Source organism: Struthio camelus, chromosome Z (assembly GCF_040807025.1).
Source record: "Struthio camelus isolate bStrCam1 chromosome Z, bStrCam1.hap1, whole genome shotgun sequence".
NCBI lineage: Eukaryota > Metazoa > Chordata > Aves > Struthioniformes > Struthionidae > Struthio > Struthio camelus.
In genome coordinates, this window is record NC_090982.1 from 50,791,328 (window position 1) to 50,812,881 (window position 21,554).

General features: G+C 36.9%; 1 protein-coding gene across 1 annotated transcript in view; it reads left to right on the top strand.

Annotated features, from left to right (window-relative positions):
- LOC138064690 (solute carrier organic anion transporter family member 4C1-like) overlaps positions 1-17,684 on the top strand; it is a 34,931-nt gene extending 17,247 nt beyond the window's left edge. The window contains exons 5-13 of the mRNA XM_068928441.1: positions 175-290; positions 1,182-1,297; positions 1,601-1,745; positions 3,704-3,899; positions 8,922-9,075; positions 12,221-12,408; positions 14,462-14,526; positions 15,569-15,706; positions 16,831-17,684. Coding sequence (XP_068784542.1) covers positions 175-290; positions 1,182-1,297; positions 1,601-1,745; positions 3,704-3,899; positions 8,922-9,075; positions 12,221-12,408; positions 14,462-14,526; positions 15,569-15,706; positions 16,831-16,955 — 1,243 coding nt within the window. The 3' untranslated portion in view covers positions 16,956-17,684. The remainder of the gene's footprint in view (positions 1-174; positions 291-1,181; positions 1,298-1,600; positions 1,746-3,703; positions 3,900-8,921; positions 9,076-12,220; positions 12,409-14,461; positions 14,527-15,568; positions 15,707-16,830) is intronic.
- Positions 17,685-21,554: the final 3,870 nt, after the last annotated feature.

The window sequence follows — 21,554 nt, forward strand, 5'->3', positions numbered from 1 at the left end:
TCAAGCAAAGAAACAAACCAATATAGTACATGCAGAAAACGAGGAGAAGAAAATAACAGTATCCCAAGGCTTTTGGGCACATCTAGTGTAACAGAACTTACTGATGTCTGAAGTTGCTGATTTTTTGAGTTCGTAACTGCTAAACCTAATCTTGTAAAAACATGTTTTTACAAGGATGGATCAAGATGACCCACGTTGGCTTGGAGCATGGTGGATAGCATTTCTTGCATGCTTTTTTGCAATTTGGCTTCTGATAATACCTTTTTCATGCTTTCCAAAACACCTGCCAGGTAAATATTTAATAATACTAGATTACTTTGGAAGGGATACTTGTTTATATGTGTGGGTTATAGAATGTTGGACTTCGAATGATTCTTCTCTGGTTCTGTTCCTCATTTGGTTATGTTTTGGGTTAAAACATGATCATAAGTACCTTGTTTCTAATATGCAGCCTTTAGAACAATTGGGAAATAAGGCAGAGGGAAAGTCTTGAAAGAAAGATGTTGGGTAGGACTGGAAACAGGTAGAGCATAGAAACTAATGGTCAACATTTTTGAAAGATGCTTGCAGCTAAGCTCCCACGGCTGTATTTAAAACTAAGTTACCCATCAAGAATCCTAATGGCAATTCCTAGATCCTCGACTTAAATCTCAGATTGTTGTCTTTGACCCCATTGCCTTTATGGGTGGAATAATCAAGTATGAATCGCGGTGTCCTAGAGCAATCTTCCAAAGAATACTTTAAATATACTTTTGGCCTTTTTGTTCAGGCAGCTGCTATCTAGGAGTATCCTCAGAAGAGCATTTAAAGAAACCTATGCTGCTTGTCTGGAAGGAGAAATGATGGAGGACAGGGAGCAATGAAATAAGAAACTAGAAAGAGTGGGAGGGCTATAAAAATACTGAATGGGCTTCAGGTTAGTCTGAAATTCTTAAGTGTTTCTAATAGCATCTTCTCTTCTCACAGCCAAAGATTTCAAAGGGAAGCATGATGCTTTCAGCCAAACTTTTCTTTCCACACGAGTAAATTATTGATCTGTATCAAGAAGACATTCAAGAATTGCAATGCTTGAGCTGGGCTTCCCAAGGAAGAGAAACCTTTATTGTGATATTTATCAATATTTAAGATGTTTGAATACATTGAACAGTGTTCTTATTGTCCAAAAATATTTCCTTTTGTAGGCACAGCAAAAATACAAGCTGAAAAAATCTCTGAGACCCATAATGATGGAAGTGAGGCACTTGTTGAAATCAAGAACATTGGAAAAAGTTTTAAAGACTTTCCTATGGCGCTCATGGTAAGAAAATCTGGAATTTACTGTGCATAACCAATTTATTCTGAGAATCTTGAGATTTGAGTTTTACATGAGTATTTAGAAAGGTAATTGCTTTTCTTGTCATGCATGACAAGTTTTCAGTACTGCTGAGAATCTTTAACGTGTGCTACTTCATTCAGTTGATGCTTAAGACTTTTAAAGCAAGAAAAGCATGTTAATGAAGTTCATCATGAAAGGGTCTGCTTTCGAATATAGTGACTTCTAGTTTACATGATTTTACAATGAGATAATTTCCTGAGTGTTACACTAATTTTTTCCTCATAGATACTGTTGAAGAATCCTGTGCTCATGAGTCTAATAATAGCAAGTTCTTCAGAAGCTTTAGTTGCCACAGGCTTTGCCACATTTTTACCAAAGTTTATAGAAAATCAGTTTGGACAGACATCAAGTTTTTCGGCAACTCTAGGAGGTAATGTGGTTTTTAATTACATTGTACTGAACACCTTATTAATATAGCAGAGTGAATATTGGCTATCTTGCACTTCTTGTCTGAGACACCTTTGTGGAGGTATTTATATGAAAACTACAGAAATGCAGTTTCTTTTTAAGCAGTTCTCATCTGTCCGAAGAAAACCCTGATGCATGAAGGGTGCAAATCTACCAGTTGTCTGTAGGTTCAATAGACTAGGTACTAACATTCAGAGCAAAATGAGAATTCTGTGGGCTGCTGAAACCATAGTTTGTACCCTTCTTGTTTTGGGTGAGTAGCATTTAATTTTCCTTAATTAAAATCAGCTGAAGGAGAACTAAGCCTTCATTTCTACTAAAGGAAATGAGATGAAGAGCAGCTGAAGAAAAAAGCACTGCTTACTACAAGTAAGAGGTTGAGCTGACCTTTTCCTTCAATCCTACTGTAGCATTACAGTGGGTTAACATCTAATAAAATAACTGCCTAACTGGGATATGTTCTGAAATGATTGTGTAACTGCTTTTGTAGTTGATGCGTTGTCATTTACTATGTGTACCTATCAGATAATAGGAATAGGTGGAACGAGGAAAGGTTATGGGAAGCGGAGTATTGGAAAACCAATATGAATCTAATGGAGAAGCTGCACTAGGTGGGAACACATGATGACTTGACACAATTTCTCTTGAAGAACAGCAGCCAGATAAAGGTGGATAGGCCAACAGATGCTTGCAAGATGGCAGACTTAGCACTTTGAAACATGTCTTGCCAAGTTACTTCTCAGCTCTATAGTGCTGCAGTGTAAGCATATACTAATTGAAGTGCTCTTGCTGTGACAAAAATGTGCTTGGGACTTTCTGAATAACTTATTCCCCTGGGTAATACTAGAAAATTAGTACTACTGCTACTCAGACATCATTGTCTTTTTAAAAAAAAAAAAGCATCAACCTGCAAGTTCTGTATAAAAACACATTGAAATACATGGTCAGGTTTTTAAACAGTAATCTACAATAAAGTAGAAAATTCTGTTCCTTCTGTCCTGCCCATTCCAGCTTGTCTTAATTTCTTTAATAGGAATTGGAAATATTGGCGGTGTTAATCAAATGCGCAACTTTCAGGAGGAAATGCCTACAATAATGTTGAAAGATGGCTGACTGTGCCTGACCTAATGTTGAACTAGCTACTCTGAGTATTTTCAAAGGCAATGTTAACTGTCTAAATCACCCTTTACTACAGGGTTCTGTGGTCTGTTACTCCACCAGTTCTGCCACCGTACCTCAACTATCTCTAAAACTAGTTGTCTCAGTGCAAGTTAAACTGATCACTTCTAGGTTGTATTGTGGATTAGCCATAGAAAAATACTCAGTTACTCACCAATATCTTCATGACTTATTCTCTTTGCACTGTTATGGACAACATAAATGATGGTAAAACTGGCCCATCTAGCTCAGCAACTTAAACTAATCTTCTGTAGATGCTTCATTGTATCTTGTGCTATATAATTGTACAACAGGGATTATGTTGCCTTATAGGAAGCTTGCAGCATAAGTGTATAATAAAGGACAGACCTGTGAAAATATTGGGAAGCACTGAGATAGCACTTTGAAGCTTCATAAAACAGCCTACAGGTGTTCAGAGATTTTTGCCCAGTATAGCAGTGTACTTCTAAGCAATTTGGATTCACTGCTTTGAAGTTTAGTTTTGTACAACTGTAAGTCAAGCTGTTAAGCTGTACTTCTGAAGAGGCTAAAGATAATGTAAGGGTAGAAGAAATCACTTTCAGTGAAATAATTACTCATGGTGACAGATTCAGGTGGGATGGTTTTAAAATGACATCGCAGGTATTGCATCTTAAGAAACAGGAAACTGCTGTGATTTGCATAACATGAAATTGCACTCTAAATTGCTTCACTAATTGTCTTGCATTTTTGTGTAATTGCTGGTGTCTTGTTTTCCTCTAGGACTTGTATTAATTCCAGCAGCAGCACTAGGCCAAATCATAAGTGGCTTCTTGGTTTCCAAGTGCAAAATGGATTGCAAAAGCATAATCAAGTTCATGATAGGCACTTGTTCAGTGGCACTACTATTAAACACAGTATTTTTATTTGCTAAATGTGGGAATGAACCATTCGCAGGTGTCTCTGAAACATATAATGGGTAAATATATTTTAATGCACTCTTGGGCTCGGTGTTAATGTTTAAAATACATAAGCTACTTCACAAAATACAAACTCTTTAAAAACTCATATCACTTTACCTTGATGTATGAAAATTCAACTATTTTATGCAACTCAACCTTGTTCTTTGACTCTTCATTATAGCAAACTACATATAGTTACATTTTTATTAGTCTAAAATGTTCTGAACAGGCTGATACTGCTTAACAACAAAAAACTTCTGTAACCTTTCTAGGTGTGATAGCTGTGGTATTGACTAGGGTTAATTTATGTATATAAGAATAGTGCATATTTCATGTTGTGTTAAAATAACCAAAGCCTGACAAACTGGGCAGTTTATTCCTGGGGAGGAATATGCCATCCACAACAATGTCATGAGAACACTGAGATACACTGCAACTTAAATTGATTCCAAAGTGATTGCAGTCTTTCCCTAGAAAAACAAAAGTGTTATTGTAGTGTTAGGTTCTAGTGCATCTACCATCCACTTACACAAAGAGACTTTATTTTATCTTGGTAAAATGTCTAATATCTGAAAGTGAGATGCAGAAATTTAATGCAAGGAAATTATAGCTCACAGTGACCCAAGCTGAAGAATGGAGTATGCGGTCTAAGCCTAGGTTAGCAATAACATGATTCTGAATATTTTTGGCTGATGTGTATAGGAGGGACTTCTATAAACAAGTTCTGTTTTTCAGTCCCCTAAGGAACACTATTGTCATTCCAATGAGAATGTAGTCTATGAATCATTTGTAGATCTTTGTAGTAATGGTAATAACGGAATTCTAGGATGAATGTTCTTCCTGTTGCCATGAACAAAACTTATTCTGGAAATCAGGATAGCAATAGGAAAAACTTTCAGAAAAGTGACAGTAAACATAAAGCAAGATTTAAAAATTTCTGCAACAATAATCATTTTTTAGAGAATGGAGTTCTAGGATGTTAAGTTTTAAAACTTAATGTCTAATGTATGTGATCAAGTCACCAACATAGGCAGTATGTTGTATAAAATGTATGATCATGTCTTATGAAGGAATAAACCATAAGATTATAATGTTTAATTTCTCAAACTGCTTTAAAGGATATATATATATTTGATCTTCAGAAGGAGGAAGAAGGGAAGCTAGCTCTGCCAGAATTGAAAATTCAAGTGGTCAGTTATTCTGTCATGAATTAAGAGAGCTGGAGGCAACTCCAACTGTTTGAGGGTTTGCCAAAGAGCCAGATGCTGTTGTGCAAAATAACTGAAATAGATGGGCACCTAGGGCACCTGGGGACTGCTAACTGCCATTTAAAATCATGAGTATAAGCAATACATTGTGCAGCTGGGCAAATAACTTCTTGATATTTCATTAGGTCACAGTAATACTTGTACAAGAGTATAATCTGCAAGTTATACTCCGGTATGTAGGGAGGCATTTGTACCTCATTGGAATGGGGGAGATCTCTGCACTTTGTATATACAACAGATGAAATAGCATGAAGTGCACCCTGAAAATGCAGAAGATTGGGGGGCAGAGGTGTGGGAATAAGTTTTGTAGCTTCTGAAGCAAATGCAAAGTGGGAGTACTTCTACGGATAAATGTCTATTCAACAGCTATGGCTATGGTTTTTTCACTTGGTATTTATCATACTTTTTATTTACTGACTTAATGAGAACATCCTCTAACAATAGAGGGAAAGTATGAAAATCAAATCTTACTCGTGAAGGCAATTAAGTGCACAAATCTCGTAGAATATGAAGGATACTAACTTGCTAGGTGCTTTAAGAGAATATCTTTAGTGTAAATGTAAGTGACAAGCATTAAGTTTTCCCGCCAAGTGCTAAGAGTGACATGAAAGACAAGAAGATATGTTTCAGGTCTCATTAGCTAAATGTGGAAACACTGATGCAAGTAACTAAGTTGACAGGACAAATTCAGCTGGCTTGAAAGTGATAGTGGTTAGATGTCAAAATTCCAGCTCCTTGTAACAGTTGCAGTTGTATTTGAAGTTCAATCTACTTAATTTGGCGTAACACATGTCTGAATGCATTATGATGCGCTATATGCTGATCATGTCTTATTGAAGTTGTACAGCATACTGCCTACTAAGATCTGCTGTGCACATATATGACAAAATCATGTTGGATATGTCACCTTGTTTGCCTAAACTTTAAGGTGATAAAAGAAATTGTTTCAGTGATCCCAGGAAGGTCAGATCAAAGTTTAGGGGTAAAGTAGAAGTATAATGCCTTGATGTCATGTGAATGTCATGTGATGTCTGTGAAAGCTTAGTCATTGGTTTTTGGTCTTCCAGATGGCATACAAGATGAATAAAACAATTTTAATACATTAGTGATTGGGAAAAATCATTAAAGCCTCGTTTACAGCTCTTTCAAATTTCAATCTTTGTCAATTGATACAGCAAGTTGTAGTGTATTCAAAGGCCAGTATTGACATTTGACACTTAAAATGTGGCCCTACTTCAGGGTATGAAAAATGCTAGCTGTAAGGCTATATTGGACATTTTTTTCTTACAGCTGTGAAAAGTAGGATGTAACCATTGATTTTAAATTACAGATTCTCGTACTCAATAAGAATCTATAATATAACAATACCAGAGAGGCTATATAGGAAGCAGAATATGAAGTTAGCCTTAGTTCTGTACTAGGTACTGTGATAATGAGCAGCTGAAGGTTCAGAAGGTACAGCTGAACCGCTTTTATCTTACCTTAAGCGAACTTCTTAAATACAAGCTAAGAACTCTGCATAACTTCAGTTATTTACTTGTAACTGTTCCAGTGTTGCTGATGACCTTTTATCTCTAGCAATGTGGAATTAACCAGTCCTGAAAAACTCTGCACTCTGTATCCATTATCAGAAATTGTTCAGTTTTATCTAGTTCGCTGTTACTTATTGGAGGGTAGTTGGTCTGACACATGACATGCATCAAAGGAGATCTAATATAGTGTCACTCATGAATTTTCTTTGCGTGAAGGAATAGGTGACTAAAACATGTAGTAGAAACCCCAATTCATAAGCTTATGGGAGAACAGCCAAATGACTGACTCCTGCTTATATTATTGAACAAATGAAGCACTAGATTCTAGAAAAAAAAAAATACAAGAATGCTTTGGTAGTTGACCTGCAAATCAAGGCAAACCCACTGTTTTTTGAGATTCTGAAAAAAGCGTTCATGGCAAGCATTCTGTTTCTAAAAGATGAAAGATTGAGGGCAGTAAGAAAGCTTTCGGTATCCATCTACTTCTGGTATCAGACATACAGAATGACCTCAGACCTCTGAGGTCAACTATGTTAAAAGCATATTGTTCCTAATAGCTATGTGTACTGTGCTTATTGTAATGAGTTTTATTACTGAAGTAGTCCATAAGCAGGACTAATGGATAGGGTTTACTGTAATCTATTAAACAGTTCTTTGAAGTCTTTTTGCCAAATTCTTTTTTCTCATATGTTTGAAAACTTGAAGGAATAGAAATGCAGTGACTGTTTCTGTAGCTCTGGTTCTGACAAGTCTAAAAGACTCTTCATTTTGCTTTCCAATGACAAAATGCCCAACCTATAAGACTTTAAGACCACTGTGTGGCCTCACTAAGCTGCTCTGGAAAAGTTATGTTAAAACATAGGAACCTTTGCACACTAAGCTATTTTTTCTCTGAACAAAATTGAAGTCTCAAGTGCCTCTTTGGAGGTCAGGGGAAGAGACAACATCTGCAGGTGTAAGCTGATAGCAAATGTTGCTCTTTAGTTGAATAAAAGCTGCAGAACTTGACGTGCTTTGTGCAATGTCTTGTTAGCATCTGAATAAACCTGTAATTAGTCAAATACCTGTGCATATACTTTTGCTGTGCTTGAAGTGTTTTAAGCCAGAACAGACAAACTTTGATCCTCTGAAGAATGAGCTAACATAACCTGATAGGGTTCAGTCATACCACGACTAAACCAAGTGCATAGATACTTATATTGTCCCTAATATTCCATGTGCAGTTTGAGTGCTATATGTAATCAGCTTAATTCTTAGCTAAATTATTTTCACTATTAGTGTATATATAACCATCTTGGATTCCTTGGAAGAAGTGTACATTCTAGATAATGTATCTGGAACTTTCAGATTGCAGTACATTATTTGAACTGTTGACAGTATCAAAATTCTAGTTTCAGTTAAGCGAACTTTTAATCTGTAAAGTTTTTGCTTATCACATATACTACTACTAGAAAATTAAAGGGTGTTCTTCTTTTTAATCATGACTTAAGGAGGTCTTTCCACTTCCCAAACTGACTTCTCATATTCCTAATATAATGAGACTACCTCAAATATAAGCTTACTATGGCTTATACTGGAACTAAAACATGTAAACTGAGTAGTTATAATATGCAAGTTAAACTCTGTTCTCCATTAGTTAGTCTCTCAGCAGCTGAGACAATCTTTAAGTTTTTTTGGGTGGGATAAGACATTATCACAGCATTTTGTGGTTTGCAGTCTGCTTGGTGCTGGAACAGTCCAGGTGTCTACCCAGCAGGTTTAAAAAAATAGAAATGCAATGGGTTTGCAATTGGACTTGAATCTAAAACAAAAAACAACTTGGAATCTGATCAGTAAAATAGACATTACCAAATACACACAGCTTTAAATCTTGTTGTAATTTTTTTAGAATTGTGAGTTATAGGAATTCAAGTGTATATGTGTGTGGGAGGGAGGAGATGATGCCAAAGAACTGGGATGGGATGTGGAATTTCTTTCCTTTGTTTTATTTGGAAGGGAAATTGGAGAAATCTGTGGGAATAATAATAGAGTACAAATAATCAGGCCTAGAATAAATGGGAATTCCCCCTCTACACTCCTAGCTATTAGGAGTATGGCTTTATTTTCAGACATTAAAGTATATAAATCACATGAACTGAATATTTTGGGATTTATGAGCATATAAATTCTGCATTACTTATTTGCATGTCTACTGTTTTTAAACTACTTTACTAAAAGCCTGTTAACTTTTACCTTTCAGAACAGGCATGCTACATAACTTAACAGCACCATGCAATGCTAACTGCAAATGTTTGCGTTCCATGTATTACCCAGTCTGTGGCAGAGATGAAGTCCAGTATTTTTCTCCCTGTTTTGCAGGATGCACATCACATCTTCTTAACAACAAGAAAAAGGTATTTTATGGTATGCTTTTCCCTGAGGGTAGATGACACTGTTTCAAATCCATACAATATGAATGGAAATGCATGGAAAATTTTTTTTCTTAGACAACAAATCACAGTATTTCTTAGTCTGCATGGTAGTTACTACAGGAAAAACTTATTATGAACTTTGAAGCAGACATCTGTCAGTAGGATGAATGTTGGTATATCTTTCAGCTATGCAGTGTCTTGTTGCAAGTGTATTTCTACTAAACTCTAATGCTGAAAATACATAAACTTGGATTTACTTTAAATAGAATTGACTGTCAGAGAAGTAGAAATGAGCAACCGCCTTGACATTGAACTGCAGTTCCTGCCTAGATCTTCAAGCATAATGTAACATTTGCTTTATGTGTGGCAACCTGTTCCTATGTGAGTTTGTAAGCCTTGAATACCAGTTGTCTTTGATATTGGCCTGGCAAGCCATGAAGGTGGCTGGTTATTATCCAGATTCCCCAGAACTGAAACCCCCTCTTCTGTACCTATTACTACTAGCACAAGGAACTCTTGAGTAAAGATGTGGAAAGAATGAAGGGAAGAAAAGTCCTAAAGGCAGACAAACTGAACTTGGATACCTGGAGACCTCATATCAAAAAGGGAAAAGTAAATGAGAGGAGGTATTCTTGTGTTCAAGTAGGATTTCCTGTGCCTGTCTATGCCCACTGCCTCTCATCCTGTCAGTGGCCACCACTGAGTCTGGCCCCATCCTCTTTACAGCCTCCCAGCAGATATTTATAAACAATAATAAGATTATATAAACCACAGTAAGTGGTATTATCCAGAACATGTGAGAGACTGGCTGCTCCCTGCTGTGGAAAAATTTCACTGATTGGAAAAATTTCATTGATTTCTTCTTTCATAACAAACATGAATGGATTTAAAGAGGTTAAAACTGTTCCATTTGTTCACCTTGATTAGAAAAGATTCTAGTAGTCTGGAACTGTTAGAGCTTATTTTCATACTGCTGTATAAGTATTGCAACATATTAATTACCGATTATAATTAGTTAGCAATAGTCCTTCATTCAATCACTGAAGAAGTGAGCATGGGAGGGAATGATTTAAATTTGTATGCCTGCTTCCTGTGAACAGACAGACATGATCTTTATCCCTCACGTTTGGATTAAAGCTTATGTGGCAGGTGAAATGCTTGTGTATGGTGTTGGTTAAGGAACTTAAGCTAACCTGTCTGTGTTTAGGTGAAAGGGATGTATTTTGGGATGGGGAGATGTAGCTCAAGTCTGGTCACTAGTTTCTCCATTTGTCTAGAGAAGTTCTACTCTTTTCTGTCTTAGCCCCCCCCCACCCCCAAAACAACCGTTGTTGACTTCATGCAAGAGCAAAAGGGAATCTGGCTTCTAGCTGTGGTCTTTCCCTGCCTCTTTATCTGAACCCTAATTTATCTGATGTGCAACCCTTTTTCTGCAACTTCCTCTGAAACAGTCCTTAGCCCCTTGCAAGTTCAGCTATCTGTTCCAAGGACTAGCTCAGATATCGCACAGCTGGAAACAACTAAGTTGTGAGACAATAGAGCCATGCAGGATTAAAGCAAGGTGACAGTTGTTGAGATGGGGATTGTTAATACTGCAATTCAAGAGGTAAAGTACCAACATGGAAAGGTGTAAAGTCATCAAGGACAAAACTGAATGACGGGAAGACAGCAACTCAGCAGCATCAAGGCAGTAGTGAAGGCTTATGCTTTGCTTCCTGACTTAAGATGGCTTGGTTGTCAAACTTTTTAGCTGTCTCTGGTAGCTTGCAAAATCCTAGCAGTTGAAAGCTTTTATGCTTAGTTGAAAGTGTGAAGCAAGTATTAAGTTGTATGCGCATCCTTTTTACATGGCTAAAGATACCTAACAAAGTCAGTGAGGGTTACAAAGGAGAATTATTTAAGGGTTGTATCACGTGGAAAGTTAAGAATGTGTTTCTGTGAGTGCTTGAGTTTATTAAAGGCTTCAATACAGATAATGGCAGGTAACATTTCTTTTTAAGCAGGACTTCAGAACTCTCCTTAGAAGAAAAGGAAAAGACCATACAGGGAAAGAGTTGTACAGGGAATAGCCAATGAACACTTTATCTGTTCCTTCCCACTGTTTGTATAGTCCTTGTAGAGTCTTGATAGCAGAGCTCCTATCTCTCTTCCTTTCAAGTATGGCCCAGTGTAAAAATTATTTGTATCTGGGACTGCAACCTCATGTGATTTGGGACTTGCTAACAACTCTCTGAAGAATGTGAACTTTTGCAGTTTGCTCTGCTACTGTTGTAACTGGACATGCCTTATCTAAACTTGAAGGATAAGGTATGAGAAATAGTGGTACAAGTAACTGAATCTGAAGAATGAATTCTGTTCATGTAACAATCTCTTGTAGTTAAGCCAGTTAGCAAAAGCTCTTTGGAGCATAATTTTTGAATTGTACAAAAATCGGCAGTTTTGGTAAAGAAACTATGTAACAGTTAATGCTATTTCAGTACTGAGAATCTCTTTGAGAACCTTGCTAGATGCGTCCTGCCCTAAGGGAACTGCAGCTTTGGCTCTTCCTTGTTTAGAAGTTAAACATTGCAGATGAAGTCAATCTCACATGGGGAAAGACATGAGGGACACTCCTCCTCCCCTGTGATTGTTTTTAATGCAAGAGGCGATTTGGTTAAAAATACCACTTGGAGTACTCTAGTTTGCACTTTCTTAATTGTAAACAGTGTCTGGCACCAATTACCTGCACTGTTCCCTGGTAGGCTTTGAGTAGGAAAGCTAGCTTTTCATGGTTTACTCTGCTAGCATTTGTGTGTAATGTGTTGCATATGGCAACGCCTCAACTCTAAAATCTTAATTTTTCATGCTTGTATCAAACTTGCTGTCCACAAAATGGGAGATGTACACTGTCTTTTTAGATCAAACATAATTACTGCTCAGATAAGCTCAATTAGCCTAGTTCTGCTAAAGCAGTTATTTAAAAAAATGCAGTGTTGTGTGATCATCAGGAAGTGGTCTGTTTCCTATATTGTGATGTTAGTGTTTGTTCTTGTGCCCAGTGGGATGCAGGCACCCTGAACATCTGTTGCATTAGTTTGTCACAATATCATATATGAAGAGGTAATTTTGTTTGCTTTATAAATTGTAGACTTTCCACAACTGTTCCTGTATTGGGAAACCAGAGACAGAAAATAACTCAGAAGACTTTCTCTATGAAGCTATCCCTGGGAAATGTCCAGTACAATGCAAACTGTTACCTTTATTTCTGCTCTTTTTCTTCTTGACTGTTGTTTTCACATTTATGGCTGTTACACCAACAACTGTGGCCATTCTCAGGTATGTATTTTAGGCTGAAAAGTAGATAACATGAATTTTTATGAAAACTCAGATCAGTAAAATACTCTTAAATCTCTTGAGTATGGACTTAAACCAATGTGCAGGGAATTTTCTGTTGTAGTATTTTGTGTAATAAACTGGCAGTGCTTGAAGGAGAGGATAGTCATAGCACTGTTTGCTATTATATCTGTAGTTATGTTTGTTTAGTAGATGCTCTTTGAATTGATGTTTTTGCTCTTATGACTAAGAGCAAATCAAATGTGCCTTGTGCATGTGCTTGGATGAAGAAAATGTTTAACTAACCTGTTCATGGTAGAGTGCTGGGATTTTAAATTGCACAAAGAAGGAGGAAAAAAAAGCAAAATAGTTTACCTAGTTTGAGGAAGACGTCTTATCCTCAAATTATCTTCTTATCCTTTGATTCCTGTCTCAAAATCAGAGTCCTGACTTCAGAAGTTATAAACTGTCAAACTCTAGACTGCCTCTCGTATGATATTAGTGCTTTAATAATGGAATTCTATGGTAGCTGTTAGTATAAAATGTGATGACATGTATATGCCTTTAAGGAGTGGTTTGACAGTCTAAACCACTATGTACAACTCATACTGCACAGAACTCATAAGCACAAAAGCTGGATAATATTTTGGTATTAATTGGTCTTCATTTGAAAGTAGGGCTGTTCTCACTTTGCATTAAAATCTGATTTGCATCTCAAATACCTACACAATGGAACAATAAGATAGTTATGATGTATAGACTTACAAGTACTGCCCACTATGTTTTAAGAGTGGGTTTTTTGATCCTGTTTCTTCAGCATTTTAAGCTGGCAGGTTGGAGAGAGATGCTGTAGCCGTGCTTTGTAGTAGCTTCCTGTTTAGGGTTGGTGTAAATCTGGATTTAACAGGCTGTTGTGCTAGTCTGGAGGCAGAGTAGTGTGAAGTGTTGCTGTATGCTTCAAACTTTGAGCTGACAGTTGTAGTGAAGTCTAAGTAATAACACCTAGAACTTGGGAAACCTCATACACTCCAACTGAAATGGTGAAACAGTTTCTGTAGAAAAGATTATAGCACAGCTTAAATATTCAAAAGCTAATTTAAATAGCTAAATGTGAGGAAAGTTACTGTAATGTATTCTGATGTCTTCAGTAGGCCTTTGTTTTGTGCAACTTCAAGTACGCTCCATGTGTTCATGACACTCTCCTGTTACTAGAAATACTCCCACAGTGGGAGACCACGCTTTTGCTTTCCTCTATTTGCCATCATGGATGGAAATCCTAACAGTGGCTGCTGCTAACTGCTTACCTCAGATGTTTTTCTATGGTTAATCCTCATATATATTCCAGAATGAGGGAACTGCTCCTGAATATTTAAATACTGCCTTTTTGGCACTGAGTGCTTCTGTATCTATATATGATATAGTATCAGTAAGGAAAACAGTGCTGAAACTAAATTGTATGAATGAAGTTGCATTTAATCTTTTTGGCAATATTTAAGACATTGTCAGGGTAAAATTCTTGTAGCTAGAGAAATTTCTGAAGGAAATGGATATGAGGTAATTCTTAATGCTGTATCATATTGTTACGTACTGTTACATCAGCATATTGACTTGCCTAGCACATCTAGAACTGGTTATAAGGTCAGGTGACTGTATGAAAAAACTAAGGGGAAAACAGCCAGTGCTGTGCTGAAGCCTAGTCCTGGTTTATGTATGGCTGCTTTAGGCAGAGCAGTTCAGGATTACACTCTAGCTCTGTTCGTAAGTCCTTGATTGTTCTGTAGAAAAATGCTAGACAGTGTATGTATACTGATCAGCTAGTGTTTTTTTATCTTTTTCTAGTAAAACTAGTTCAATCTGTGTAATTACTCTATCTGCTATAAGAGTTTCTTAATATTTTGACAAATGCCACTTCTGGAAGTTCTTTATCTGTTCTGGACACTGGGTTTCTAAAATCCTCTGCAATCAACAAATTAAAAGCATATTCATTGAGGAGCACAGCTGAAATGGAATAGAAACTTGTTTACCAAGGCCTTAAACTACAAATCTTTTTGTACAGGTGTGTGCCAGATAAACAGCGCTCATTTGCACTTGGAGTACAATCAGTGTTTCTACGACTACTAGGTATGACTTCTTGTTGAAATATCTGTCTCTGTATAACCTACTTCCCTAATGTTTTTCTGAACTGAAAAATGATGCATTAAGATGTTTTGAGAAGAGCTTGTGGTACACTCATGGACTTAAAGAATAAACTTGTTAAAAGGCAGATGCCGTAAGTGGCCTAGGCCTCTTGTCTTCTGCTCCACAGCGGAGTCAAGGAGCACTTTTTGCACAGCCCTTAGTGACTGTAGCTGAAGAAGGCGGCAGTTAACAGCCTTGCTACCAACAAGGTATTTACACTATATGAACTCCCAGCCTTTATGTCCTGCCCTAGAAGCTCTAGGGATGACACAAAGATCCTAGATAGAAGAGCTGTAGTGAGGACAGAGCTGCTTGTTAGCTTAAGATCAGTTTAGGCCTTAAGTAGGCTGGGTAAACGTGCAGTGTGTAGCTTGAGTATTTGTAATAACATTGGCTATACTTAGATGCAAGAAATCCATGCTTTATAAAAGTGTTGTTAGAAAGATCATGTAAACTCAATGAATTCTAGAAAGGAATAACTTTAAATAGTACTAGTTCCATGTGAAATTTTTCCAAAAAGCTTGTTCATATCTGAATGATGGAAAAATAATGTATAACTGAACACAGTATCAAACAGATATATTAAGCCTTTGCGTTTGTAACTGGTTGGTGTACTTGATCTGAAAAGACTTTTTTTCTTCAGTTAGACTCCTACTCCCTTGATTATCTCCCTCCCCTCTCCAATAGTTTTATTCTCACTTTTATCTTCCTGTGAGAGCTTAGGAAGTTATGAGAAGCTCAGACCTCTGAAGAAAGTTCTTGCTTGAAAAAGAGCTGTATGAAAAACTAAATTACTGTATGCATACTACCTATTGAGATCAAGGGAAGAGGCACAGTTGCTGTGTAATATGAGCCCTATGGCTTTGACTAAAATGCTTATGTTTATGGTGTGTGGGTCTCATCTTCCCTATGGAGTTTCATTTATCCATTCAGATTAGACTATTCAAACTACTTCAAACGTTTAAACATGTTACTCTTTTTTTAGGTACTGTTCCTGGTCCAATATTGTTTGGTGTGGCAATAGACAACAGTTGTGCTCTATGGGATATTAATGAATGTAAAACTAAAGGAGCCTGTTGGGTTTATGATAATGAAAGAATGGCTTATCTGCTGATGGGTATAAGTAAGTGACTCTTCTACATATGAAGTACATCTACAAGATATACTGTACTTGACTGCTAGATGGAAATTAGAGTATTTTAGAATGGAACCTTAAACTTTTATATGCTTACTTAGCAGCAGTGTTAAAGAAATAAAAATCTCAATTTTGGATGTCTTCCCTAAGTATCAAAAAGCAAAATATCAGAGAGCAGGACCCCACTGAGATATAAAAAATGGACTATGAAGGTGTTTTATAATATAAGAATATGAAATAGTTTTGCTCTTCAGCCTTTTCTCACACTATTTTCTGAATTTTAAGAAACCAGCACACCTTTCATTCTAATGTCTCTTGGCTTGCTAGCAGCTTAAGGTCTGAGGAGCTTTCTCACTTTTGTCATATTTCAGGTTTTTCATTGAATTAATATCAAGGTTTGAAAATATCTTTAAACACTAGTCAAATTTCCCAAGCTTTTAACAGTTACCTTCAGGTGCATGCACAGGGTGTGTGCACATGTGTGGGGTGGTGGATATCAAGTTTACATCTGTAGTAGTTGCAATTGTCCTATCTTCTAGCAATCACAGTACTCAATTGCCTAAACTGAACTGCTGATATCTAGCTTTCAAACTGAAAAAGCAATAAACAACTTCAGGTTTCAGTATCTGTCAGGCATATTTCAATGACTGACTACAATCCCTCCTCTAGTCTTTCTTCCTCCAGAAATGTTGCATAAATACCACTCTATCAGTGAAGAATAAATGGAAGGACTCTAAGATAGCTGAGGGGAAAATACTTAACAGGTTTGAACATGGGGAGTTGCAGTGTGCGTAGCAAGGAATATGGAAGAGACAAAGAATAGTAGTGGGACAAGAAGTAAGGGAAATGTATACTTCAGGCTACAGTGGAGTGAAGAAATAGAGACTGAAGGAATGGAAATAGCTGCTGCAAGCAGAGCTGGCAGGCAAATGGGTCAGTTGGAAGACTTTTTTACCTGCCCTTGGCAGTTCATCCAAAAGTTGTTGAAGTTCATAACATCCCATTAAAATCTTTCAGTGTAACTTTCTCTGTGAAATTTTGTGAGTAACAAATATTCTTGTCTACTATTGAAGGTGACTTGCAACAAGAACTGTCTTATTCTTTGCTTCCAGGTGCTGCTTGTAAAATCATCACTATCATATTTGTTGTCATGGCGGTCTGCTTATATAAGCCTCCACCAACAAGTTCAGCCCTGTCACAGAAGGATTCAGAAATGGTATCTGCTGTACGCACATAATCCTGAGCAAATTGGAACTTTCAAAAGAAGCCAATAGAATAAGCTCTGTTACAATATTTGTACCAAACTTCTTGTACAATGTTACCTAAGTAAAAAGTGCAGTATTTAAGTCTTGAACAATTTAAAATATTTGTGAATTTGTAGTGCTCACTAATCTCTGAGCATGATTTTTGGTATTCCATTGTTTCTGCAAAAGTGACATGTTTTCCAGGTGGCTGACTTCTAAATATAAGTATCTAATTTGAATGAAACAGGATGGAATAGTCTAATTGGAAAAAGGAAAAATGAGGTGAACTGGACTGACTGCAAGATATGTTTCTGCTGCTTATTAGGTAATACCTAAGTGAGATTGTAGTAGCAGAAAATAAGTAACTTGATATATCAAGGGAACTGTCAGTCTTCAGAATGGGAATTATTTTAATGGGCACATGATCTGGGCCAGGACCTTAGATGCCGATTTTTGACTGTAGATACACTTGGGAATGTGCAAATTTGGATGTGTTTTAAATATTTTTACATGCTATCTTAATGGCATAAATTGGTCACTTTTTAGTATTTGTAGAAAAATGTAAATAGTTATTATAGGCTAGCCAGGCTTGTAAATTAACAAACTTTTTGTTGTTAAGTGCCTTATTTTCTATCTGAAATATAGACAGCAACTTGCTGTCAACTTCTCTTTAAGCATTAACATTTTTCTATAAAATTTCAAAATAAAACCTATTTTCGTACAACTTGTGTGTGCGCTAGGTCATTTGTAGGTGGTTATTGAGCTCTAGGCTTCTCCACTCAAAGAAACAAAAAATGCCAAAAAAGCAAGGAATAGGTGTGCAAGTACCAGCAATAGGAATGCATAACCTGAGTTGGTCCTTTTGACTTCTACACTGCACATTAAAACAGTATCTGAGCACAACAGATGTGAATTAGCCACTTTAACCAGGTATTAAACTGTATTCCTTCCTACTGGAATATCACTCAGTAATAGACATGATATTTTTCATAAGCAATACATCCTCAGCAGTGGTTTAACTTTGAAGATAATGGAGTTTGTGACCTCCTTTCTGTTCAGCTAGGTATGTACTTCACTCTTACGTAGCCAAGTGTGTGCCTTTTTTGTCTGGTTACGTGGACTGTACCTCATTGACTCATTACTGAGATTCTAATCAAGTGCTACAGCAAAGGTAGCAAAGGGCTCATGTTTTATCCCATTCTCTAAATGCAGCTATTATACTATGCAAATATAAGTATATATCTCAAAAGGTTCCTTTGTTGGAGTAGCTATTTAGGAAGAACTCTTCAGGCAAGAAGCAAAACCAACTACACTTCCTTAGTATATAAGGCTTCATGCTTCTTGAGGCAGAGGAGGGAAGGAGCAGAATTTCACAGCTTAGGCTTTCTGTATGTAATTCAAGGTCTACTGATAGCAGTTCCCTGATAAATGGGCCCATGGCAAGATGGGTAATGTCCCTTACAATAAATAAATACTGATCTTCTGTAGAGCTTGGGAATGGGGCCTAAAACTCTGAATTCAATTTTTAGCTCTGACAGTTTGTGTGAGGTATAGCAACTCACTTAGTTGCAGCAAAGATACGCAGCATGGAAGCTAAACTGGCAAACTTTCTTCTCTTGGTGTGACTCAGTCTGTGAGCTCATAGGTTACGGTCTGTGCTGGGGAGTGTGATGGGGCATATTATAAAACTCATGGGAAAGAGCAACAGGAGCTTCCTCTTCTTGGGAAGTTCCTGCGGTCTTGGTTGGAGTGGTTATCTGGGTGGGGAAGGAAGGAAGTGTTGTCATGGTGTAAAATTGCAGTAAATGTTAAAGGCTGTTGCAACTTATTTGTCCTGTGACTTGTTAAAGATTACACTCACTAACTTAGGATCAGCACCGTGATTAGAAAGGACCACAAGTATTTACAGCTTTGCCTTAGTTCTTGACAACTGTTCTGAATGAGTTTATCTATTTACCTGGGAACAGGTCCATATTTTAGCAGGCGATGAGCAATGCTAAATTCTCCAAAGCAATAGGTATTTCTCAGTGTGGCCTCTGATCTCTAATCTATGATGTGTAACTTCTACCTGAATTATTGCAGGGGAACAACCTATCTGTTCTTGCAGTGTCTGTTGCTGGGGCTTTTTTATTTTGGCTTGCATTTTATGTTAAATTATGTTTAGCAGCTAATACTGTGCTTATGTTTTACTGTGAGCAATAGCAGTTTTTCTTATGCTAACAGCATATTCTTGATAAAACTGTTTTAAACAGCAGTTGACAGCAGAGTTGTACGTGCTCTATGAACTGTTTAGGGTGCTAGGACTGCTAAATTCATGGACTTTATGTGGTAGTTAATAGGAAATCTAAAATTCATGTAGGGATTTAAGAACAATCTCCAGTCTAGTCTAAAATAAAGATACTTGAGACTTTTTGAAAGTTGCATCTTCTAACTGGCATGATCATTTTTAGGAACAATTTTTAATACAAAGGGAAGTTGTCCAAGTAAACACTATAGTTGAGAGTTTTTAACGTGTGAGCCAGAAGTAAACTTGTAAACCTTAAATATATTATTCTGCAGTCCTAGCTCAAATAAAATCTCGTAAGCGTTATTGAAGCCCTTGCCTAGTAATTTTTTGTTACTTTTATGTGAAAAATGCTTTTTAGAACTTTCTAAAATGTTTTTGGAGAGTAATGTACTTACTCATGGTAGCAGTTTTTTGGCTTTGTTTTTTTTTTTTTTTTTGCTGTCTAGATTTCTAAAATAATGATGGGTGCTTCAAGGCTTTTTTCTCCATTTTAAGGTGCTACTTGCTTGATTGGTGTAGAGCTCCACCAACAGGTATTATAGATGTTTGCAAAACACTCAGAATGAAGAAATAGTACCGTTTTCCAGTATTAACTTCAAAAGTGTGTTTTCTTACTTGACAACCTACCTCTGCATTCAGAGGATTATTATGATCAAAGGTCTTTTAACCTATTTGTTATATATATATAAAAATTATTTTTTGAATTCAAAGGGGAGAGATGAACACTTTCTAGTAAGTGATGCCCAAATACTAAGGGATACCCTAATTATGGTAGATTTAAGGACAGTGTAGGAACTGTTCTAGTCGCTTTCTGTCTTGGCATGGATACATTTGCTCAGCTCATGAAGTGCTCTCTAGCAAGGGCAAAAAAGATAGAGCTGGCTTAGCTAGCACTTCTCCTTTGTGGAAACATCTTCTGTTTGCTTGTGGCAATTAAGGTCATGTCAGGCCACCTAAGTTCTGTTTTCAGCCCCAAATGATTCAAGTATCTTTTGTCAAAATGTATTCATTTCTTGTAAGTTAACTGGTTATCTTTTTGCTTCCTATGAAGGCAAAATGAACTTCAGTTAACTGAGGAGAGTGAATTTGAAGCAGGATACCTTTAGAAGCCCTGACTAGCTGTGGCTGGGCAAGGCTTAATAGCAACTGCTTTCACCGTTTGCCTGAATTCAAGAATTCTACAAATTTGAAAACTTTCTGGCTATTAGTACTATGGCTGTTAATAATGTATAGCTACACCACCGATCACCTGAAGCAAAACTATAATAAACCATTTGTGTGCTTTCTAGGTCGCTTAGAGGAGCTGCTAAATGAAACCTCTAATTGAAATAGGTGTACTGATTTTTGAATAGGTACAATACTCTTGGAAGACTTGTTCTTGTCTCTGGAAAGTTCCACATATAAAATATTTTTTTTTTAAGGCGAGATTTGTAAGATTTGTCTAGTTAGCTAGACTGGAAAGGACACTACCCCTCGTAAAGAGGCAATGAAATCTGGATAGGTCTCGGATCTTCTTCCCTATGTAAGCTTGGAAATAACTGTTCAAGGGCTGATCTAGCTAGACTGATCAGTGAAGATGACTAGAGACACTTCTAGGCAGACACAAAACCAGAGATGTAACAAAGTTGTTCTATGTAGAAAAACTGTTATACAGGTAGAATTTATAATAAATATCATGCTGAGAACAAAACTTTCCCAGACCTACTTCAACTCTGTGTCCATTGACATTAAACTTATCAGTGAAGACAGAATTCCTCTGGTTCAGGGAGATCAGGTCTCAATAAAAATATATAGCTCTGCTGTTGTCACACTAAATACTCCCACAAAGTAACTAACATTTCCTGGAATGTTATATAATTCATTTAGGACTTCTGGTCTCTATTACGTGATAAGCTACTGCTATGTATGTAAATGAAAAAATCTAGGTGGCATAAGTGGGAAGGTAGCCCTGCTTTGAGCAGGCAGTTGGGCTGGATGATCTCTAGGTATCCTTTCTAATCTAAATTATTCCGGGACAAAAGCATCATTCTCTCAGGGGATAAATGTCTGATAAAAGTCTAACATTTCCTGTATCTCTTGCTTAGAGTTGTCTTTGTGCGTCTTTCCTTGCAACTGGCACTCCATGTGTTCGCAGGTACCAGCTACCTTTCTTTCAGAGGTGATCTGGTGCATGTCTGAGAGAACTCTGTAGAGCTGCTGTCATCACATTTGGGTTTGAAATCAGCTGTTATTGTTATCCCCTTGAGAAGGGGCTGGTGTTCCTGAAAGCATATTTAATTTTTCAAAGTATGTGAATTTGTCTAAT